Below are 23,364 nucleotides of genomic sequence, written 5' to 3'. Positions count from 1 at the left end.
TTGTTCACCTATGAACTTAATAATTTATGGATTTTTTTAATGTAAGACTAAGAACTGGATATCTGAACATGTGAATAGCTGTGCTAGGTTAGGTAAAGTGGTTTAACCTGATGCCTTTTTCCTAAGGTTAGCTTAGGAAATTTCTGAGGTAGAAGTTGTAGCCAGGCCATTTTGCTTAACAACCATTCATGAGTTTGTCTGATTCTGAAACTTGGGTCCATAGTTAATTGTCCATCGATGGTTTTCTTTGTCTTAAATCTGTGGGTCATTATTTTGCCGAGTGTCTTCTAGTCTTCAAGCATTGAGAAATTGCAAGCATTTGGACTCACTGAACCTCCGTACCATGCCTCTGATGTTTTTCACTATGTGGACTCCAGGCATCTCTTTCAAGGCTGAAGAATCCAAAATAGTTGATTTCTTCTGTAGAAGCCATTCTGTATCTTTGATAGCCCATGCCTGCCTTCTTTTGTTCTGCTAGTAAGAAAGATCCAACTCTTTCTGCTGGAGCAAAAAACCGTCACCTAATCCTAGAGAATATTGCAACACATACAGCAGGAGTGAGCGTTGGCATTCTGCATATACATTTTATCAGCAGTGTGGTAGTATGTCACCATTTTTCTTTTTTCTGGAAGTGTTAAATACTTCCTAGGGCAGCACTTGGGTTTTAACTTGAAATTTTAAAAGTATGTTATGGACTTACTGGCCCTTTCAAATACTTCACAAATCTGTTTTTGTGTTCTCTTTGTATACCTGAAAGATCAAAAGGAATTAATTTGTCTGTTACTCGGCATAGAGGACTCTGATTAAAGATTAGACAGTACAATTTCTCAACCGATTTCATTATGTCTAATATAATGTGAAAGGCTGGATTGTATGGTATGGTGAGTATAGCTAAATTTAATAGCTTTATTTAAATACTAGTTCTGTCTTATATGCAACAGTTTTTGTTGAAGGCATGTGTGTCATTGCAAGAGGAAAAAAGCACCCGCATTCAGGACAACTGAAGGTGAAATGGGAGGCGGGAGCTTGCTGTTAGCCGAGGGATGTGTGGCCCTTCGATCCTGCAGGACTGGGCGTGCGGAAGGGGACGCTGCCCCGTGCTGTCTTCTTACCTGTATGCTTTAGTCTTTCATGAAAGGCAGGTGCTAAGGGGACATTTTTAGTTCCCTTTTACATGTGCTAGGTAAAACTGTACAATACTAAAGAAAAAGCCCAGACGTGTTTTTGATGTGCAGCGGCGTGGGGAGCTGGCTGTGCCCTCCTGGTGCCAGCCGTGTCCCGGGGCAGGAACGGCAGTTCCCAGCTGTTTGGAAGATGATTCCCGTTCGGGCCCTTTCCAGCCCGTGCTCGTTCAACTGCTGTCGGCCTTTCTGCAGGCCCTTGGATTCTCCTGCCTCGCCGCTGCAGCGGGAGAGCTTGGCTGTTGGAAGGATGGCGGCAGGGGGGGGTGGGGGGTGGTCGCGTTGCGGGGGCAGGCCGTGGGGTTCAGCGCCCTCCGGCCGGGGAAGCAGGCGCTCGGTAATCTCTTCGCTGAGACGTGCAGGTCCGCGGCGGGGATGTGGGTCGGTGTCCTTGTCTGAGCGGGGTGCGTGCGGGTGTCACCCTGCCTCCCCGCAGGCGGTGGTTGTTAGCATCGCTGGGCGCAGAGCCCGCGGCCCGAGCCTGAGGCGGGCGCGGGCGCCTGGCGCTCCCAAAGGCCGTTCCTCGCCGCCCACGGGCACGGAGGGTCCGCGGCAGCCCCCGAGGGCCCTCCCGCCTTCGCCAAGCCGCCGCCCGCCATTACGGCCGGGCCTGGCGGCGGCAGGGGGCGCTGCGACGCCGGGCGGCGGCCTTTGGCGGCGGGGGCGGGGGAGGACGCCATTGCGTTGCTATGAGCTGTCTCCCCCTGCGGCGGCGGCGGCAGCAGGCGGCCCGGGCGCCGTTCGTCCTGCCAGCCGGCCGCTGCCTGCCTGCTGCGCAGCCCGGGCTGTCCGGCGGCCTGGTGGCACTAGCGAGGCGGAGAGGATGAGCGCGGCGGGACCGGGCGGCGGCAGCAGAAGCAGCAGCAGCGCAAGCAGCAGCAGCAGCCGCCGCGGCGGGGCCGGTCGCTGAGCCGAGGAGCACCGCGGCGGAGGCAGGGCATGGCGCTGCCGGGGGAGCGCGGCGCGGAGCCCCAGCCCGGCGCCTCCCGCCCCGCCGATGAAGAGGAGGACGGCGGCGGGGCCGGCGGGCAGCCGGAGGCGCTGTCGCTGGAGGAGATCCTCAGGCTCTACAACCAGCCCATCAACGAGGAGCAGGCGTGGGCCGTGTGCTACCAGTGCTGCGGTTCGCTGCGGGCCCGCGCCCGCCGCGGAGAGACCCCCGCCGCCAGGCTGGGGGCGGCCGCCCACCTCCGCGTCTGGCGGGACGGCACCGTCACCCTGGAGCCGGGCGAGCCCCAGCGGCCGCCCCCGCCCGCCGCAGGTAAGGCCGGGCCCCGTCGCCGCCGCCCCGCCTCAGCCCCCCGGGTACGGCCCGGCCCGAGAACGGCAGCCCCCATCTCCCTCAGCCTTTGTCCGTGGGCTGTGGCGGCCGGGGGGAGACGGGCTCCTTCCCGCCGGAGGGCTGCGGCGAGCGGGCACCGGGCTGCCTGTGCCTGTGTCCCCGCACCGTCGCGGTGTCGCCCGTGGAGAGGCAGAGCCCCTCGCCTTGGATTCAGTGGCCGGCGTGCGGGTACAGGGGCGGTGAATGCGGGTTTGGTGTTCTGTAATTGCGTCGTCCTTTGGTGCGTAATACTGTGTCATCCGCACCTACAGCGCCTGCTTTCGGAGTTCCCTTGGTCGTACTGCTCATCCGCGGTGTCGTTCAGAAATAGTTTGGCATCAAAAGGCACCTATTAGAAACAGATCAGTGTAGAGCCTGGTACGCTGACATTAAGTAAATAAGGCGGCCGTGTACACCTACCAGGGGCTTAGCACCTACCATCTGTTTCTTTTAAAATACCCAGGAAAACATATTTTGCGTTGGAAGGGAAAAGAAGGACACATGTCCATTTTTCAGCATTTCAAAGCTGCTGGTTACGTATGTGGAAAAGGTGACTTTTTTGGTTGTGAGTACAGTTTTATTTCTGAAAAGAAACTAAGGCTAGGCAGCAGAGGGATGTGGTCAGTTAGTATTCCCAAGTATCAACCTAGTCCACGTTCAACGTCACTGAATTTTCCAGGAAGACAGAGGGTTTGGGATTTTAAAGTTAGGTGAAGTAGAAGGCAATGTAAATTCACAAAATGGGATTAATGGAGTTCTCAGCATTGGTAACACGAGGTATAATATCCATGTTCTAATTTAATGAAGCCTTTTAATACAGTGTCTGTCGGAAAGGTCTTTTGGCAGAGTTTTGCAGTAATCCAGTTTGGAGCTAGTGGCACCTGCAAATACCAAAATATACTCAGTAGAAGAAGGGACATAATTTTGTTCCGCAATTGAAATGAGTCTAGTAATGACTTCCATTTAAATGTGATCAGGGATGCTTTTTAAGTTAGTTTAAAAAGTGGGTTATTGTAACGTTAATAAAATGCCAGACCAACATCCAAAAGTCCCAGGAAAATACTGTCCTGACCAAGGCATCTGCATGTCACAAGAGCATTTAAGAGTTCTGTATTGCACTTTGTGTGCTGTCTATAGTGTTTTGGAATCAGATTTCTTTCTTTGCCTTTTCTACTGTAGGAAATATATTGATATACTATGTATTTCTTTCTGTTGTTGCCTTTTCATTGCTATTTGTGGGCTTATTCTTTTTCCTCTTACTACTGTATCTTTAATAGCCCACAGGAAGGTGTTGGATATATTTGGATATAAAGTTCAGACCCCTTGCTGACGTCCAGTATGTTTACTTTTATGCTAATGCTGCACGTCACATCTGCATTAGTCTTTGAAAATGTTTTCATTAACCTGTGGTAACCTGTGTACGTTGATACCATTTTTAAATCTTTGGATAGATGAGGCTTTTTCTTTCATTTTTCAGCCCTGGCTATTTTTCTCTTATCTCTCTTTTTAAGTTTATTTTCGAACCTTATTATTGTATGTATTACGTTGTGTATGAGTTAACACCACATATTTGTGATTATTTCTTGAAAATCTTGTGTCTGTGTGTATATCTATCTATGTGCATATCTATCTATATACACACACACATATTAAAAAGATAAACAGTCTGTTGAGACCTCCCAAGGAAAGCAAGGAGGGGAGATTTCTGCCAGGTGTCCATTCCTAAACCATACTCAACATGAAACAAAGGTGGTCCTAGTCAGTCTCCTTTGTTTTGTGGAACCAGTAGCAGGTTTTCACTGGAAACTGTTGTATATGTGATACGGTGAATGTTGGTAATCCACTATACTGAGTATTGAAACGTTGACGGTAGCTTTGCTTCTCTTTGGTATCTTCTGCGCTGTCCCAGTTCTTTTCCGTATTGCTCACTGCAGTGTCCTTAGGTGATGATGAATGAGCTTTCTGAGCCAATTTCAGCTTGAGCCTCTTGAACGGGTGTTTATTCTTAGGCTCGTGTGTTCTGCTTAGTAGCAGTGAGAGCTTAAGAACCATTGCCCTGGCGCTGTGACTTGGGGAGCGGTACATCATAGCATAGGCCCTGAAGCTGTCTGGCCCCATCAATTTTACTCTTGAGATACAAATTGAAGTTATCTTACAAAGATTATGTAGAAACTGATGTTACTTTCCCAAAGCTGTTTCTTGTGAAGCAGTTTTCCAGTTAATGCACAATACTTGACATTCCAATTCAAAATACCTAGAAATTGAATAAAATGTCCTTGAGATAGGAAGCAAAGATGAATTTCCCTGATACCAGGGCAGAAAAACAACCTTGGAGTTGAAATACCATCCTTAACCAAAACCAGAGACTAATTCTCAGATCTTTCCAGTTTTATCTATGTGATCTGTTAATAGCTGGTTATCTTGTTAGAAAAAAAATAAGTTTTTTCTTAAATAGGAGTAAAAAGATTAAGAATGAAAAAGTCGCTCAGTTGTTCTTTTTCACATCAGCGTTGATACTGCTTGAAACCCTGATGAGGATCAGGAAGGATTCCTGATAGTTGTTTTCCTGCCTTTGTTTTTCAGACAACTTAGGTTTAAATGCCTGTGTCAGGAGGTTTGTTAGAGCAGTAGGGGTTCTGTGGGTTAACACTGTGAGCTGTAAAGCTATTTTATTCTGGCGATACATAAAAAAAATGTATAGCTGTAGGTTGGTGCATAGGCTTGGATAATTCACAGGGACAAATATCGGCTGTTAGTTTCTATTTTTGTAAACAACAGAATCCTGTGTGGGCAGATAAAGGAGTCCCCAAAGAATGGTGTCTTTGGGTAAGGAACATTCAGGCTTTGTTTAGGACTGCGAAGAGCGATGTGATCAGTCATGCCTGTCTCAGTGGGGCCTGGACGAAGTCAAGAGCAAATGCAGCCGCCGTGTCACGGAGTTTGCTTTAGAGATGCTCACGAAGCAGTGTTTTCATGGTATGGTGCAAACTTTATCGTTTTGCTGGAACTGAAGTGAGTAAGAAATAAACATGAATATGCAAAAAATTAAGAGCTCACTGTGGTCATCTTAGTATGAATCATTGTAACTGTCTGACATCTAAATACCACAGAAATGTGGGTTGTTTAGAAATACCCACAATGAAATTGGAGATACAGTGTAGAATGCATTTTACCTAATGGGTGTTTTAGCTGTCTCTTTTACTTGCAATTTATATGAAACGAACTAACGGTGGTATCTAGTCAAGTGCCAGATGCAGTAAAAAATAACTTCTGAATGAGCTAAAAAGTTTGGTGTAAACCTGTGGTTTCACTTCTCCAAGCTGTCTTGTGGAACAGTATTTACAAGTGTTTTTCTAAACTTGAAGCAATTGTGAGTGATGGATACAGTAGAAAACCCATACAGGAGCTGGCAATCGACCTCATGCCCAGTATTTAGCAGCAGCAGAATGCCCTAGGGCGTAGAAGGCTGTTTCATCTGGGTTGCATTGTGGCTGCAACAGGGCTCCTGCTTCTCAGTGTGCCAGCTGTGCTGCCTCCTTCCCACAGGACAGTTTTGGGGATGAACAGGCTTGGAAAAACTGGGAGTCTTCCCCACACGTTTTGTTAGTGCCAGATTCCTGACTTAGCAAAGGCAGCCACTGATTTTGGGCATTGCACCGAGCTTCTGAAGAGGAATGGCTATGAGGATCTCTGAAAGCGTCAAAGATGAATATTTGGAAAAGCAAACTGTGCTGACATCCAGCTGTGGGCTGTTGAGGGCTGGCATCCATGTGATGCTCCTTAGCCTTCCCCCTCCAGCCTGAGAACATGCCTCTGCAGGTGGTGTCGGTGGCCCTTCTTTCGCCTTGTCCTCTAGCCCTAGAGGAGAAAGCACAGAGGAGAATTACTGCTGTTTTTATCAGAAGCAAAAACTAGGCAGATTATTCTCTTGGAAGTCTGCCAGGCGTTCAGCAGGAGGGAATAATGCATGGAGTTTTCTGGCTTTGAATCAAAAAGATCACAGAAAAGTTGACTGTGTGGTGGCTTTCACAGGACTCAGAGGGCTCAGGGTGAGACACTCTGGAGAGGAATAGCTTACTTTGTCTTGGCAGTTTTAATGACTTGTCCTTCTTACGCCCTTGTGACCCGGGTATTGGAAGGCAGCGTGGAGAAATATAGGACGAATAAGTGCAAATTTAGCTTGTGTGCATCAAGACTTTATCATCTGTCAGTCTCTTTGGAGCACAGAGGGAAAACACGCAGGATTTTTAGAGGAAAATTAAATGTACTGACATTTTACTACTTGTTTTGTTGACCCTTTTGAAAGATAATGGATGAGAGTAGCCTTGCTTGCTGTTTAAATTTCAAAACAAGTGTTACTATGAATACTGCTAAAATAAATAGTACTGCTAGAATTAAGATAATTATGCTCTGCGTTCAGATTTTGTTCAAGGGTATTCAGACACATCTGTATTTAAAAATAGCAAGGTTTGATGTATTGAGCCTCACCTTTTCCTGCAAGACTTTTAAGATAGATATAGCTATCTATATAGGTATGTTAATGTTGGAAGTCAAGGTAGGAAGAAAATGGCACTAGACAGCAGAAAGGAACCTTGGTGAGTTTGATACTTCATCTACACTCACGTGCTCTGCTGATCTGTGGAAGAGAGAAAGCTTAGGCCATCGGTGTGATTCCTGGTATGAAAGGGTGAACTGGAAGGCTTCCAGTCGTGGCTTATGCTGATGCATCCTGTACGCTGGGGGTTACATGGTCTCTCTGTGAATATAGGCAGATGCTCGGGACCCTACTGTACATGGGTGTGCTGGGGGAGGACAAAATATGCAAAGAAAAGATTTCAGCATAACAAAATACGGTGTTCTGCTAAAAAAAAACCCCAAACCAATATATTCTAAATGCCTGCACAAAAGAAATGGAAGGAAATGGCTAACAGTTATAGGTGACCTCAGTTACCTATATTTGTATGCAGAAATGTTGAAGGCAGTAAGGAGGCAGTGATGGAATAAAGATTCATTTGGTGTTGTCTGAAATCTGCATTTGTTCCCAAGGAAAACTTAAGAGCAAAGAACTTTGAGGAGTTGTGGTCTCCTGGTGTTCATAATGACACTTCAGGGGCTGACTGGAGGTGACAGTTTACCCCACAGTACCCAGTGAGAGGTGATGGCTAGGACTGGGGTGGCTTGAGGAGGGCTTTGAAAGTGAAGATGGTAGCAGTGTATGATGTGACAGAGAGAGAACGCCTTTAACAGGACTGTTCAGGGAGCAGGATGTGATCAGGGTGACAGGCAGGGAGGATGACCTGTGTGGCAGCAGCATTGTGAATGCGTCTGACCTGAGCGTGGCTGTTGTTGCTGACTGTGCAGTAGGTGTATTGCATGTGGCAAGAGGACTAAAGGTAAGTAACATCCTGTATCCATGTTGGCAATGAACATATTCTATAAAAGTGGGGAAGCTTTTTCATAATGTCTATTAAAGGAAACTGGAGAGCGTTCACTCGTTGTTTCTGAATTACTTTATCACATTACAGCATTGGATCCAGTAAGGAGACAAACAAAATATTGTTAATATTTCTGATAAAACCTTAAGCTGGCTTGCATGACACGTCACTATAAGTGTGTTACTGAATTTTGTTACCGTGCGCTTTAAGAGGAACAGAAGGAGATGACTCAGTATGTACAGTGTAAAACACAAGACTGCAAATACATAGATGTGGTAGAAAAGAATTAAGAGAACTACTTCTTCATCTTCTTGAGAGAGTTTGCTAACAGATCCAACGGTGCTGTGTTGTCAGTTTAGAAAAGCTGTAACCTGCTTGAAATTATGGATCCATCAAACATGATGGCAGAAACTACCAGTGACCTCAGTGGAGTCAGATTTCTGCCACACAAACTTGTTGAATGAGCAAGCAAGTAGATAGCTCCAGGAAAAATTAGAATATGATTATATTAACAGAACTTTAAAAAGAATAAAAATTGAGACATGAACTCTGTGAATTCACACTTTTTTGGAAGGGTTGATATCTGAACAGGCCAGAGGAAAGTGAGTGTAGTAGTATCTGTACTTAAGCAATGGCAGAAGAGACTGGCAGCTACGAATAGAGCTCAGCAGCACTTGGAAATACATATCTACCACAGTATTTATCTTAGAATATAAAAAATTGATGTGATCCCTAGGTAACCTTACAGGTTTGCTAAAGAGAGCGACCATTGGAACACAGAAAGAATTGCATGTTGACCACAGCCAATTTCCTTGTGCAGAGTAGAAATGGGACAAGACAAAGAGTGATCATTTAATTGTATCTTGGAAGGTATCACTAAGGTAGTATGGATTTGTTAGTTTGGAATTCAAGAATATTACTTAAAAATAATTTTTATTACAAAATTGAACTGGGTATTGAAGACCTCTTAGTTGTTACTTTTGCTTTGTGCAGTGTACAAGAGGATTGCTTATGACTGTACAAAATGAGGAGTAATTTCAGTGAAGTGTTGAATGTAGAAAGATGAAGGCATGAAAAGAAAGATTGTCATGGAAGGAATGTCCTGGCTGCCTTTGGTCTAGTAACCTCTCTAAGAATTTTCCTTGTATTTTCTTACAAATTTCTTTCTCGTTCCTTTTTACTCTCCCAGGTAGAAAAATGAGGCATACCATTTCTACATCATCAGCTGCAGACTGGTAGAGAAATCATGAGTGAGTCAGATCCAAAAAGCTATAAGCTGTGAAAACTCATCCCATTTCTTCTTGTCTTCTAATTACATAGTTTAAAGGAAGCATATGTTGATCCTCAAAGCCTGAGTAAAGCTGCTTAAAAACATGGGTCTCCATGCTTGCTGCTCTGTGAGGTCTCCGATTACCTCTACTTATCCAGTCTGCTTCCTTCAACTTCCTTGTGTTCTTGCCATTCTTGACCTTCTTCCCTGCAGCCTGATGTTTCTTACTCCTAAGCTATACTTTACCTATATTTGTTGTTGTTTTCACTTTTTTCTATTTCTTTTTACCACACAAGATTTTTCTGTGCTCCTCTGTTTATCTTGCAATGTCCATCCTCTGCCAGAAGTCTGGCTCACTCCTGCTACATTAATATTTTCCTATTTTCCTTTTCCTTCATTTAATTTTGAATCCTGTTCTTTGCATGTTCACCTCTTCCTTATGTTGCTTGGTTGCCTTTGCTTTCTTCATTCTTCTGTTCTTTCCCTTTCCTTTTATTGGTACTAATCTTGGCTCTCCTATTGACAATCTTGTCAGACTGGGTAACTAATGCTCCAGTTCCTGCAATCAGATGATTCAATGTGAGTCTGAACCTTTGTTCTTTTTTTTTTTTTCCTAAGGCGTTCCTCATTCTCTTAAGGGCAAGGAAAAGCCTCTTGAAGTCATAAAAGCTAGAAAGCAAATACAAATTCAATTTATTGTTATTCTGGGGGACCGACTAAAGACTGTTCAGTTTAAGGATTTTGAGTTAGTGATTCCCACATTCTTCCTTGCTCCTTTTCCTTAAGTTAGCTCCTGTGTTCCTTCTTTGGCCACTTCTTCCACTGTGGTCCAGTGTTCTCCAGTATGTATAGGCAGTGGCTGTCTTTCCTGAAGGCAACTTGAGTTCTGCTCTTGTGGAAATAGCAACTTGATTTCACCTAAAACCTGTAGAAATGGGCTGTGACATTTAATTAGCAAATTAATCTTGAGTACAAAATGAGTTTCACGTTTTCCACTGCATATATCGACTACACTGTTGCTTGAAAATCAGTGCTGATAATTTCAGTTCTGCAGGAAGCTGTCTTGAGGCAAATGCTTTTAGATCTATGCAGAGGAATCTGAGACACTAGAGAGGGCAAGGAAGGTGCTCTGAGGCTGTAAGCCGCAGGACTCAGAGCAGCTGGTTATAGCTGAAACAGCAGACACGTGATTGTGATGTCACGTCACTGACGTCAACTCTGTAACACAGGTTTTCTTTGGATAGCTGAGTGCAAATGGTTTTGCACATCCTGCATGCTTTCTTACAAATATCCTGTGTCAGTCCACTTTAACATACTGAATTATCTATCTTGCTTTTAAAATTCAGTCTTAAATGTGTGCTTCTTACTGTTGGCAGCTGTACATGATATGCTAGCTATTTGATTTAAAAATTATGAAGACCCTTTCTAACTGTGACCTGTTAAACCCTGGAAGGCAGGGAAGTTGTGCTTACATGAAGCACGGGCTATAGATCAATTGAGTATAGTTTCTTTTTAAAAGCATTCTGAGAGCTTTTGTGAAAATAATTATTTTTTCCGGTCTAAATAGCAGCCTGAAGCTCCTGCCTTGAGGGATGAGATGATGTGCCCCAACGCTTGATGAAAAGTTTGGCATGACTCCTCATGTTGAGGGTTTAGATTAAGAATAATTTTAAAGTAGAAAGTTTTTCATCCCTCAAAATAATATGAAGGTTAGGGGTTTCTTTCTTCTTTTTTTTTTTTTTTTTTTTTTTTTTTTTGTGGCAAATATGTCTCTGAAGGCTGTTTTCAGAGACATAGGAAACCTCCAATTTGAGTCTCTTCTTGCAAAAACTGATCTTTTTTTTTGCATTTCAGCAATCTGAGTGAAAAATCATAATCTTCCAAGTTGTAGCTTGTTTCTAGATTGAACTTAACTTGACAGTAAGAGTTATGCTGTTTACTAGTAATGAATGCATTAATCACTATTTGAAAGCTGTTATGGAAAAATACCGTTGAGTCTTTTTTTGGCAGTAAGAGTGGTGAAAATGCTGCACAGGTTAGTATCTAGTTAAATGGTTGTGAAGTCTGGAGAAGTCTGTGTCTATGTTAAGAAGCAGCAGCCGAAATAATTTTGTAAGTCTTCACGTATTTACCAGATAAGCATTTGATACTGCTTGCAGACAGAGACTATTCTATGGTGACTTATAGGGAATTTTTTTTTCCCCCAGTGTGAATTAAGGTGTGACCCTTAGGCTACATTTAAGAGGTTCTGCTTTTTCAGTCATGTCAGCTAAAGAGAGAAGCCATTTCTGCTCCCAGCCAGTATAAGTAAATTGACTTGCATGGGCCATACAAAAGCAAATTAATTTCAGTCTTGATAGATGCAAGGAAGTGCATGTTTCCTGGGTCAATACTGTTAATGCTGGTCTCTTTAGAAATATAGGAAATTCCTGATGGAGGAGGTCCATAAGTCACTGCAGACAGCTTGGGGAAGTCTGCTAAGTGTATAGTTGGGCTCAGGGTACTGAGGCATATGGAATGGGATGGTTAATAATTACCATAATGTAGTACATATTAAAATGTTTAAGTTAGTAGTTTGCACCTGTCTAGAATACTCTCTGCGGTACATTTGAGCTGCTGTGAGACTTAAACTACTTGTTATTTCCCATTCCTTCCTCAGCACACGGAATCATGACAGTACTGTTGTTTTTTAAAAATGCTGGTATAAATGGGAATAAATAATCCATTTTAAGATGTTCCCTATATTTTTATGATAAAACAAAACATGAATTACGATTTGCTCTAAAAGCAGTAGTAAATGTTGATAGTAACATATATGAAATGAGGAAGGTTTCCAGAGTTTGAGTGCTTTTCTTTGAAGAACAGCTTTCATGGAAGTTTATCAAAGATGGCCTATCAAAGGGGTTGTGAGATAAGCTTCTTGCTGTTCCTTTCAGAAACCTAAATTTTGCCTTGCTTGTTTTGGTCTGGGCTGATTTATTTTTGTCCTTCAAGACTTGGTTAGAACTTCTATTAAAAGGATCTTCGTAGGATCTCAACATAAGTAGCAATGAGTGCTTTATGTCTGTGCTACCAAGAGGATCTACGATTTGCATCCTGTTCTGTTAGACCGTAGGAGGTGCTAATCAAGATATTTTAAATTATCAGTTATTGCAGACATTGATGGCCTTCTGTATGCCATTGCATCATCATAGGTTTGAAAGTACTACTTTTTTCCAAAGCAGTAATTAAAAAGAAAAAAGTCTTTTTTTTTTTTTTTTTTTTTTTTTAAAAAAAGACAGCACAGTCTTTTTCCCCATCTTGACTACATTTCTGTGAATTAGTCTTGTATCATCTTGGATCACGGAGAGACATTGATTTGATCATCTGTCGTCTGACAGAAACAGCCCCTGATATTCGTAAATCTGCTAATAAAGTTCTCAGTAAATTTCTTCCATTTGTAACAATCACATGAATGTTACTGTTTAAAATACAAAAAAAATCTCCTATCTTTATCTTGAGGTGAATCAGCCAAAATCACCAGTCCTTTTGAAAAGGTGTTAGGTGATGCAAAAGCTACCTTTTAAAGTCACTCTTCAGTTTGTTTTGAAGTCAGACACAAGTGCTAAGCATTCAGCTTGCATTTGCAACAGTTCAAAATGCAGGTAAACAGCGTTCACTCTGTTTGGCAGATGTTCCTTATGCATTCAAGGTAAGTTTAGCATTTAGTTTCAAAGGGGAAGGTGACCAGTTCAATATCAAAAATTAATTTGTTTTCTATGCAGGTGACTCTTCCCTAGTGCTGACAGTTTTTGCATGCCGTTCAGATTTGACATATGAAGTCAGCATGATCATTCCTCTGTGCAAACATTATGCGAATCAGTTGGTTGAGCTTGCCAAGCAATCTGATAAAACAGTCCTTCCCGTTATGGCTGCAAATTGCAGGTTTTTCTTAACTATTGCGGTAAATCCTTTGGCCACGCTGAGTGGTGGTCAGCAGCCGTCTCCTGTGACGTGCTGTCAGTGTACACGCAGTCAAGTGAACGTGCACCATTCTAGTTTCTGAGTACCTGGGGACTCAGAATCGTGCCACACGTTTCCCTAGGGTGAGTGCCATCAAGGCCAAAGTCACAAATTGTAAACTAGCGGTGTGGGTGCAATGCCGCCAAAAAGCAAAGACAAAAAGAGGAAAATTCTATATCTGGGTGCTTTGAAATTAAGGTTTTGGGTGGCTCCCCTTTGAAATGAATATATTTCCATGGAATACTTGACGTTCTTGAATACTGTTTTTCAAACAGAAAATCATCCTGTCAGAATTGCTTCACCCTACTTTGATATGAATTATTAATGTGAAATGAGAAACTTGCTGCATTTGGTGAAATGGTACCTTCCTAACATGCTGTGAAATTTTAGTCTTATTTTTTGTAAGCTGTCAATCCACTTACACTTTCATACCAAAGTGTTTTGTCTTTGAGAAAATTGAGATTTCAGTTTGATGAAACAATTCAGAAACATATTTTTCTGTATTATATAAATTCCAAAGTGATGCTTCTGAACTCAGAGGAAATGCAAAAATTGATGAGAGGGGCTTACCAGAATATTACTGTAACATTTCAACTTTAATTTGCTTGAACTTTGTGGTGGTGTTGAACTCTTTATTATTCCAGAGGTATCAGATGAAACAGTAGCTGCTCCCTGGTTTATGCACGAATGTTGTTTTTTCTCTTGAAATAATTATTTGGTGCTGCTTAATTTAAGCCAACATGTTTTCATGTTCCCTCCATGGCCGAGCATCAGTCATACAATTTAAATAATGATGCCAGGCATTAAAGACACATATTTTTTCCAAGGGAGTATTGTGAAGGATCCAAATAAAAAGGGCAGGGCCACCTTGTTGTTAATTCTGTGATGCATATATAATGGAAACATTGTTTAAATGTGTGATTAAAATAAGACAAAGAATAAAAGAATATTTGGCAATTACTAAAAAAAAAATTACTCAAGTTTTTAGTGTTACTTGTGCATTTTTTTAATCTGGGTTTGTTTTTTTTCAATTACAGATAAATCGGGTCATTTACGCTGCACAGAAATGGAGGTAAGAGAAGTATTTTGTGTTCTGCTAGCGCTGATTTAGCTCAGCTCATGTTCTTACTTATAGGGTAAATGTGGGGTGTGGAATTGTTGTTGCAAAGTTGTACTGTGAAATGTGTGTTGTATTTATAATAGCTGCGTAAATGTATCTTAACATGGGATATTGAGTCTGAAGTTCAGAAACAGAGGAAAGAAAGGCCATATGGTTTTCCAGAAACAAGGTTAGAGATGTTATGCAGCCAGTGTAATCTTGTTTGATATAAGTTTATTTAAAATACATATTTTTAGCAGAATATTTTATTTTGAATATTTTCTGTGGGATAAATTCTCTTGTTATACTTTAGAAAGGACTAGTAGGTAGTGTGGAATAAATACTTGGTGTTTATGGAATGGCTTGGTGATTTTTGATAACCCAAGAATTTGGATGGAAGCAGAGAAGACCAGTGATCTCAGGGGGTTTTATCTGTCTAAAGACATCTTGATTTCGGATACTTTTAATACTTCCTTTAATTTACTTGACAATATTTGAGGCCCAAGAAATATTATATATCTTGCTGGGGTAGCAATAGAAACAGAAATCCAGTTAAATCTGCTTGATTTATACCTTGACCATTATTTGACTCTGTATCTTTGATATTAAGCTGTGACTACTGTTGTAAGAGTGTTCAAAGTATCATTTTGTCAGATACATAGATTGAATCCAAGACTGAAAGGAAAACTAAGTAGAATGTCTTGTTGAACAGGTTATGGACCTGTTTTTTTTTAATTTTAATTATCATACAGAGTAAATAATATAGTTTACTCCTTAAATAATCTTCTCTAGCAATAAATACAATTTCTGTGTCCTTTGCAGGGCAGTCTTTTCTCACTGACTTTGAACTTTCTTTGAAATGTAAAACTCTGTTTTTACTTCAACTGTTCTGTCAGTACCTCAGGCTGAGCCTAGAGATGGAGCAAGTGCATGCATCTTAATTGGCAGGTTGTCTGTTTTCTTATCAATAATATATATGAAGGTGACAAACTGCTGTTACTGAATGGTTTGTACATAGATAAACTGTGCATGAAAATGTCTGGCTTAAATTAAAAATGAAAGGCTAGCTAGTTCGACTACAGATGGTAAAACGCTAAGGCCATCCAGATTTTTGCAAGTATTAATAATAATAAAAAAGGGAAATGTCCTTTCTGCAGGATACAGCATAGCATAAGGAGTAATTCCTAACTGATGTAAGTATAGAAAATGGAAGTGGGCACATTTTTTTTCATCGTGTAGTTCAGTTTAAGCAAATGCATCCTGGTTTTGTTTAGCATTTGTAAAATCTCAGTTCCTAAATCTAGTACCATATTCACAAATGATAATCTTGTGTGTCATTTGCTTTGCATACTAAATATTGTTTACAATCTTGCTTTACATTTTTTAATGGAAGGTAATGAAAGGCCCTGGCACTAAAAATACAGATAATAATAAACCTCTGTTAAAGTATGTATTTAACAAAATACATAAAATATTTCATTTTGGGAAACTAGAAGTGGTTTTGTTTCAAATGAATATGTCTAGTGAGAATCAGTTGGATATGTTATACTTCAGGGTTTTAATTTTGATCTTTTAAAAATATTTTTTGTTGATAGTTGGAAAGAAAAGCAGGCTAGAATTTCCCATGAGACAGAGGCTTCATTTTAAATTGTCTGTAATAAGCGGCACTGTGACCATTAGCATATTGACTCTTCTGTTTATCTGTGTCATTCTGAAGGAGTTGGTGGCTTTTTCCTCCTCCAAAATTCCTTTGGCGTTGCAGCTTTAGCCTTGGAGTTTGTGATGTTTGTGCTTTTCAGAACTAGGAACTCAGCAGAGATAGCCCATCTCATTTTATTTGTTCCTGTGGAAAAGAGTGTGGTGTGATTGAATGTATTAGAATATTGTGGGAAAATTCTTAAAATAGTAACTAATAACAATCATAACATTTTTGCAAAAAATGTAAACTATCCTGAATTGGTACATGATTTATTTCAAGCCAGCAATATGTGGTGTGTCAAGTTCAGAGTCCAGATGCCATAGCCTTAATGGGAAGAGGGGGGTAAGGAATAAGGTGAACTTATTTAATCTCCATCTGGCTATGACTTTTACGTACCTAATGATAGCGCTCCTTAGTTGTCTCAGCTGAGGTGGTGAAGATTATATAAAATATGCCAGCCTCATTTGTAAATATTTAATACTCATATAGAAAGTATTCTGTGAATGCTAAGTGATTCATATGTAGGAGGGTTTAATTGCTGCATATTTGAAAAGACCCACCTAACTGAGTAGAAGCCTGTTGTGCGTGATTAATGTAGTTAAGCAGTGTGTAGGCTGGTATAAAGATACACACCACCTCTCACATTTGTTAAAAAGTCGGAAATTAATTAAATAGCCTGTCACAAACAATGGTGAATAAATTGCTCAACACTATTCAGCTCCATGTCAAATCACAAAAGGAATCAATTGTAGAAATATTTTAGGAAGACTTTATGAGCTCCGTATGCAAACTCTATTCATGAGTCATCGGTTATATGTATCTCTAATTATTGAAAATCTTAACATACAGTGAAAAATATAGTAATTGTCTATGGAGCTAAATTTGCTTTTTTTTTACCTTTTCATTTGGAACTTGAAATATTGACTGTATTTCATAAAATAATTTAGGGAAATAAATATATAGGTTATAAGGGTAGTGTTCACTCTGGTACAAGTAAAAATAAGTTTGTTAGCTCATCGTATTGATGCAAACAAAATGAACACCCCTCATGCTGGTGAAAACAAGAGCATGTATTTAATAGCACAGAATGTTAGGATTTCAAAAGAGGTGTCATAATTTTGCATTAAAAATGGCACACCTACATTAAAGTGTGTTATCTTCTCAAAATTCAAGCAGTCTAAAGTGGGTGTAATTAGCATAGAGTAATATCTAGGATTCTATTTTTTTTTTATTTCTGTTGAGTGTAAACAAAGGTAAGCTCTGATTGAGGGGTAGTTGCCACAGTAAACAATCCTGAGCGTTAACCTTATGGTGACAAGGGAGAAGAAATGTCACTTTACAGAGGACAGGCAAAAGTGTTTTTGAGAATCATTTATCTTAGTTAAATATGGCTGAGTGTGACTTCCATCAAAATAAGTTTTGATTATGCATTGAAAAAATAAAATTTTGTGTGAGTGCTTGGTTACAAATCTGGTAATTCTGTGAAAGTTTTTGATTCCTTGTGCTGTTAAGAGGAAAATTAACAGGAACTCGGGATTGCCTGCTTGAAATCAAAGTCAAATCATGCATCTTTTCTCGTGAGCATTAAGTCGTGCTTGAGCATTATGTGCCAGTTCTGATAACTGAAGTGCTCATCCCTTGCTGATGGAATTATCTCACAGAGAAGCCGCACGTCCAGCTTTTGAGGGACCTGGTATTTTAGATACCTAAAAGTCCTTTATGCTTGTTCATTTATGTGGTGGTTCTGCGGCAGTCAGTCTGACCTCCCGATTTTCATAGTGAAAGAGAGACAGCTTAACATACACTTGATTTAATAGTAAACCCACAAAAAAGTAGAATTCAGGTTCTGATCTTTTGTGTTTTCTAATGAGCTGCTTTTTCAAGAGGAGCTTTATTTTTTTTTAACTTGTATAAGTGTTTACAGCACATTGGGAGAAGATTGATCTTGGAGGAAAATGGATTTCTGTTGATTACTTCCTATAAGCTTGGCACATTGCCCTTTTCATTTGGCAATTTCATTAGGAATACACGGTGAATATTGGGCTGGAGAACTAATAATGTATTTGACTAAGCTGATTTAGTGATAGTCAAATCCTGCCATCTGTCCAGAGTCTCTAAGAGAATTCAGCAGTTCCTTGTAAAGGCTTCGTAATTTTGCAGTGTAGTATGATGTGCCTTTAATAATCTACACGCCCTAAAGTCACACAGGATTTATGATGAAATCTTCATTCCAGTGATGCCACTGATAAACCTTTCAATCAGCTGGAGAAGAGTCCAGAGGCAGATTTCAGCCTTGGTCTTCTGAGAATGTCAGATAATGGCTGGTGGAAAACTAGGTCTTGCAGAGACTTTGATCCCTCCAGGGAACACTTTGCCTGTGAAAAGCATGAAGAGCAGAGCATGGAGCATTAAGTTAGGTGGTGGGGGTTTTTTTATTTTTTGTTCTTGGTGGTTTTTTAAATCTCAAAGCATAAAAATATTCCCTATATAGTTACCCTGTGGTAACTACATAATTACCCATTTTGTAAACGAGATTAAATGTGAAAGTTTGAAAATACAGTTTAAATGACTCTGGGAGGGATCTTGGGGCGTTGTGAGAATAAGGCAATTTGTACAGGTGTTTTATTTTTGCAGAACCCTTTCTATATAATTTTTGTTATAGTGTACTTGATGCCTGTCATATCAATGGCATGCTATTATATCTATGGTAGCTGTCATATGTACGGATTGATATGATAGCTGTTGTATCAATTAGCTTTAAGGTGCTAATTTTTTACTAGACCAGTGCCAGTGGACATGTTTGCTATCTGTTCAGAGCAAGAGAGTAATCTTATTGTTCATTCAAACTGCAGGGGAAAATTAAGCATTAGATGTTGTTTGCATGCTTACAATTTAATGGCCCTTTGTATTGTCTTTCTTTGTTGTATATAATAGAAGCCAGGTTTAGACTATCAGTATGAAATGAGAATGCTGTTTCATACTTCTCGGTTTTTGCCTCTTATTGCAAATAAGTCAAAGCTACAAAACATTTCTGGTCTGCTAAATCCCTCAAAGTCTTCTGAGATTATATGATACCATTTTTGAAGAAGTCTGCTAGTTTTGAGTTTTCTGTTAGACATGCTATGTTTTCTTGCCTCTTTGCTAAGTACCAAATAGTTAATAGTAAAAACATAGTCCAAACAAGGGGTACGCTTTCTGGGGGTGAATAGAAACTGGATAATAGTTCTTAGAGTGATTGCATGGAGGGAGTTCACTTTTTTTTTTTGGTGGATTTTGCCTAGGGCAGTTGTGAAGCTGAAGTAGAGTACACCACTCAAGTTCAGTAAGTTCAACTTCAGTGGTAAGTTTGATCTGATAGTGTTGGCCTTTTCATCTATGGGGGACAAAAAACCTACCCAAACCTTCCATCCCTCTATTCACTTGGAAGTTCAACATCCACAATGTAAAAAGTATGCAGGAGATTTACAGGTGATGAGAGTAAAGTACATAAAATCTAGATTAAATGACAGACGGAAGGCACACAAAGAGGCTGAATTTCTGAAGATTTGTTGTTTACAGCCATTTTTTCCCTGCAACACTTCAAACAACTTGCAGTGATGAGGTTGGAAGTACTGAATCAGTTCAGTGCGTGGTTTGATTTTTAGGAAGCCAAGGGAAATCAGATTTTAGCACACTTTTTTTTTTTTTTTTTTTTAGAAGAGCAAGGAGCACTTTGAGCTGCTTGAGCATCCAAATATAGTATTACATTCATTTTGTACTGCATTTTTCTTTCCAGATGTTCTGTTTTCGATACCATATTTATCTCACTGCAGGACATGAGTAACTTCCTCTGACTGAAGTGGGTATTAGAGGTGTTTTATGAAGAACAAACATGGATATTTATTTTTTTTTAATGTTATGGTCTTACTAGATTATTAAATCCCCTTAAGAGAGAGAAAATTGCTCAAGTAGACCTTTGTGTGTGTGTGTGTGTTCCCAATTGATCTCTAATTTTTCTTATTTCTGGGTGGCTGGGTTTAGTAGCGCTCTGTGACTGTAACATAAAGGCCCTTGAATATCTAAGCAGCATTGTTTCAACTATCACATGCATTACTGGATTAGGCTAATTTTAACATAGGTAAGATAACCTAATTGCGTGCTTATCAATTTTGAATTTGGTCAGTGGTCAAAAACCCCAGTAACTCAAGGGAGCTAAACACTTAATTTCACTTCAGTTACCAGGTGCTAGTTTCTCAACTTAAAATGTAAAAGCAAATTTAACCATTAAGAAAATGAGGTGATTGAAAAATTAGTAATATAAAGAAATTTATTTTCAAAATGTGAAAAGATTTAAAGTAAGAGAAATAGTTATTTATGAATGAGGAAAATCCAGAGTGCTCCTGCCTACTTTGTTTAATGACACCTTTGCTGCTCTTTTCAGTGATAACTTGTATTAACATTGAGTCATTCTAACATTCCTGCTTTGAACATGCTTAGAAATATTAATCTGGTTTATCTAAACCCATTCTTGTGTGAAGGTGGTAACATCTAAATTCATTAGCCACTTTACACCTGTAGAACCCCCAGCAATTCATACTTGGGAAAATAACGTTATGAAAAGCTTTTTTCTAATGCTGCTTTAGCTGACCTAGTGCAGATGAACAAGTGGAATTTTTATGAACAAGTAGACAGCGTGGTTAATCTTTGTTTAGCCTTTAATTTCTCTTGCTGCTTCTGCTGCTTTGTCTCTCTCCTCCACTGGTTGTGAACATGCAGAAGTTTCAGTTACTGCAAGAGAAGGGAGGAGAGATGTGGTGTACCTCACAGGATTTTCAAAGGCTACTCGGGGAAAATACTAAGAGTAAAGCTGGAATTTTAGTCGGATATGCTTTTTTAGTACTTTAATAACAGGGCAGGCCATGTTGGTTCCCTGTAACGCTGTCTTTGAGCATTCAAAAATCATAAGGCTTATTCTAGCATACAGTGAGATCGGCAGAACATGAACTGTTGAAAAGAATATGTTTTTTTTTTTAGATTAGGTTCTAGATTTTGGCTAATACATAATCAAATATATGTCTTCTTTTTTTTCCCCTCTTTGCAGTTCTATGACTGTTTTTCTTCATATGAATACTAACATGTAGCTCTTTATCTAAATCACTTGACCTGAGAAGCCGAGACTTTAAACAAAGCAAGATTTGCAGTTGAGTCGTGAGAGTGTGCAGCACTGCATGCTTTCTTTGGCAGAGGGGATACTGGATTGGTCTTGGGGCTCACTGAGGCAAAAAGGAGTTTTTGTTAGTTTTGTACTTTCTTTTGTTTGACTTGACACAGTGCAACTCTTTTGAGCTTTTGTTCAAAGTGAACTTTTTAGCAACTGGTAAGTTTCTGTGCTCCCCATGACCTACCAGTGTGAACATTTTCATCTTAAAAGTGTTTAATTTTGTCTGCCACTTAAATGTTTGTAATGTCAAATCATGGGAAAGCAGTGCAAGCTCTGAGATCTCTCCTCAACAGCCTGAAGGAAAAATCCTAAACCATGTTCAGTGCTGACCTCTTTGATTATCATTTAGTGTTGCTATGTGCTTAGCACGTGAAGTAAAATACTTTTATTTACCAAAGTGAAATACAGAGAGTAAATTAAACATATGGATTAAAAAAAAAGGGTGACCGAATTCTAAATGTGTATTTCATCACGTCCCTTTCTTTTATTAACCAGTAGTAATTATGAAGCACCTGTAATGCTTTTAGTGCCTCACCCTCAGCAAGAAATGAAGGTTAAATAATTAACTAGGACAAGGCAAGCTGTCCACACTTAGTAGATTAACTCCTGCTTCATTTAAGAAGGTAGGGGTACCTAGTTAGTTAAACTGACAGTTTTTCTTTCATGTATTTGTTCCTAAGCCTGAAACACCCTTGTCAGTGTCCTGGCACCATTCCTCATCTGTGTTGTACCTTTACTTCCAAGCCCCCCTCTCCTGTTTTCCCTCAAAATCTTTTGTAGTTAATTCATGAACTTCCTTTATTTCTGTTTCTCCTTAACCAAAAAGTTAATCATCCCCATTTGTTTGTGTGTGCTACCCAATATTTCATGACTTTCAATGTTACAGAGATGACTCTGCTCCAAATGTGTTCCTGCACAGCTCTTTGCACTTCTGCGTGTTTCTTCTGTTGGGCCTCGTGGATGTTGTACTGCTACCCATAATCATTATTTCTCTGCTGTGTATTTCTCATTGTGTCTTTATCTTCCTCTGTTATCTGGACTTGCGATATTAATGTTATCTTTGACTAACACTTTTTCCTTTCCTCCAGATACTTGCCAAATCCTTAATTGCATTCTGCTAAAGGCACCCCTCTCTTTTTCTCTTGCCAAGATGATAATTCAGGCTTTATGTATTTCTGTTGGGTTGTTTTGGCTAATGCAAACTACCTGCCACCTATTCCTTTCATTGGCAATGATGTAGAACATTTATTCGAAGTTGGGGGTTTTTTTTAAAGACTTCTCTGTCTATATGATGGGTTTGGGAGTTGCTATATATTGCTTTTCACCTCTGGCCTGTACATTCAGGCTATCTTCTTCATACTTTTGTAGGTCTGGAGCAGACGCTCACTGCGAAGTAAACAAGTTGCTCCATCTGCTCTCTTCGTTTAGGAAGATGCGCTGTTCCTCGTGCTCTACGTTCTGTTTGCTTTGGGGCAAAGCTCTTAACAAATGTTTCAAAGGACATAGAAATATATAGTTAGAGGAATACATGCACATTCCTCATCTAACTCCTCCACCTTTGGTGATGTTGAATCAGTACTTTCCTTTGCATATATTGTGTAGCATGGCAGATTACATTTGTTTTTCTGAGCATGTTGTTTGTGCCTGAATGTTTGAGTATTTCACTTTTATTCTGTGAGTGAAAGTTCCATGCAATATCTAGGTCTTCCACAAATGTTTCATTTAGTTGGGTATGGAGAAAATAAATACAATTGAAACTGCATGAAAACAGTGAAGTAATTGTGGTCTCTGGTCCTTGGCCACCTTTTTGCCTTGTAATTTTCCCAAGGCCTGCTCTTGTTTATAACTCTGTACTGTTTGCTGTTGGAGTTTGTGTTAAACCTACAACTAGTAAGGCATGCAGAAAATACTTCTTTTGCCTTTTCTTCTTTCTTTTTTAATCTGTCTGTATACTAACAGAAATAACGTTCTTAGTGAACTTTGTTGGCTGAGATGTGTTCATAACATCCAGCATTACTTTTTTTGTAATACTTTTAGCTTTCATTGACTACCTTAATGTACTTGAGGGCTTATGCTGTGATTTTATTTAGTAAACAAACTTTTTATTGTAATATATTTTTCTTGACAAATTTGACTTACTTCTGTCAACTATTAGTT

At 40.0% G+C, this 23,364-nt stretch overlaps 1 protein-coding gene across 4 annotated transcripts in view; it reads left to right on the top strand.

Moving 5' to 3' along the window:
• The first annotated feature begins 1,903 nt into the window (after positions 1–1,903).
• SPIRE1 (spire type actin nucleation factor 1) overlaps positions 1,904–23,364 on the top strand; it is a 133,967-nt gene continuing 112,506 nt past the window's right edge. For all 4 annotated transcript variants that reach the window (XM_055704652.1, XM_055704650.1, XM_055704651.1 and 1 more), the window contains exons 1-2: positions 1,904–2,442; positions 14,247–14,281. In XM_055704652.1, the coding sequence (XP_055560627.1) occupies positions 2,121–2,442; positions 14,247–14,281 (357 nt within the window). In that variant the 5' untranslated portion in view covers positions 1,904–2,120. The remainder of the gene's footprint in view (positions 2,443–14,246; positions 14,282–23,364) is intronic.

Source organism: Falco cherrug, chromosome 3 (genome assembly GCF_023634085.1).
Source record: "Falco cherrug isolate bFalChe1 chromosome 3, bFalChe1.pri, whole genome shotgun sequence".
Classification (NCBI taxonomy): Eukaryota; Metazoa; Chordata; class Aves; order Falconiformes; family Falconidae; genus Falco; species Falco cherrug.
This window is presented reverse-complemented; position numbering and strand designations above follow the sequence as displayed.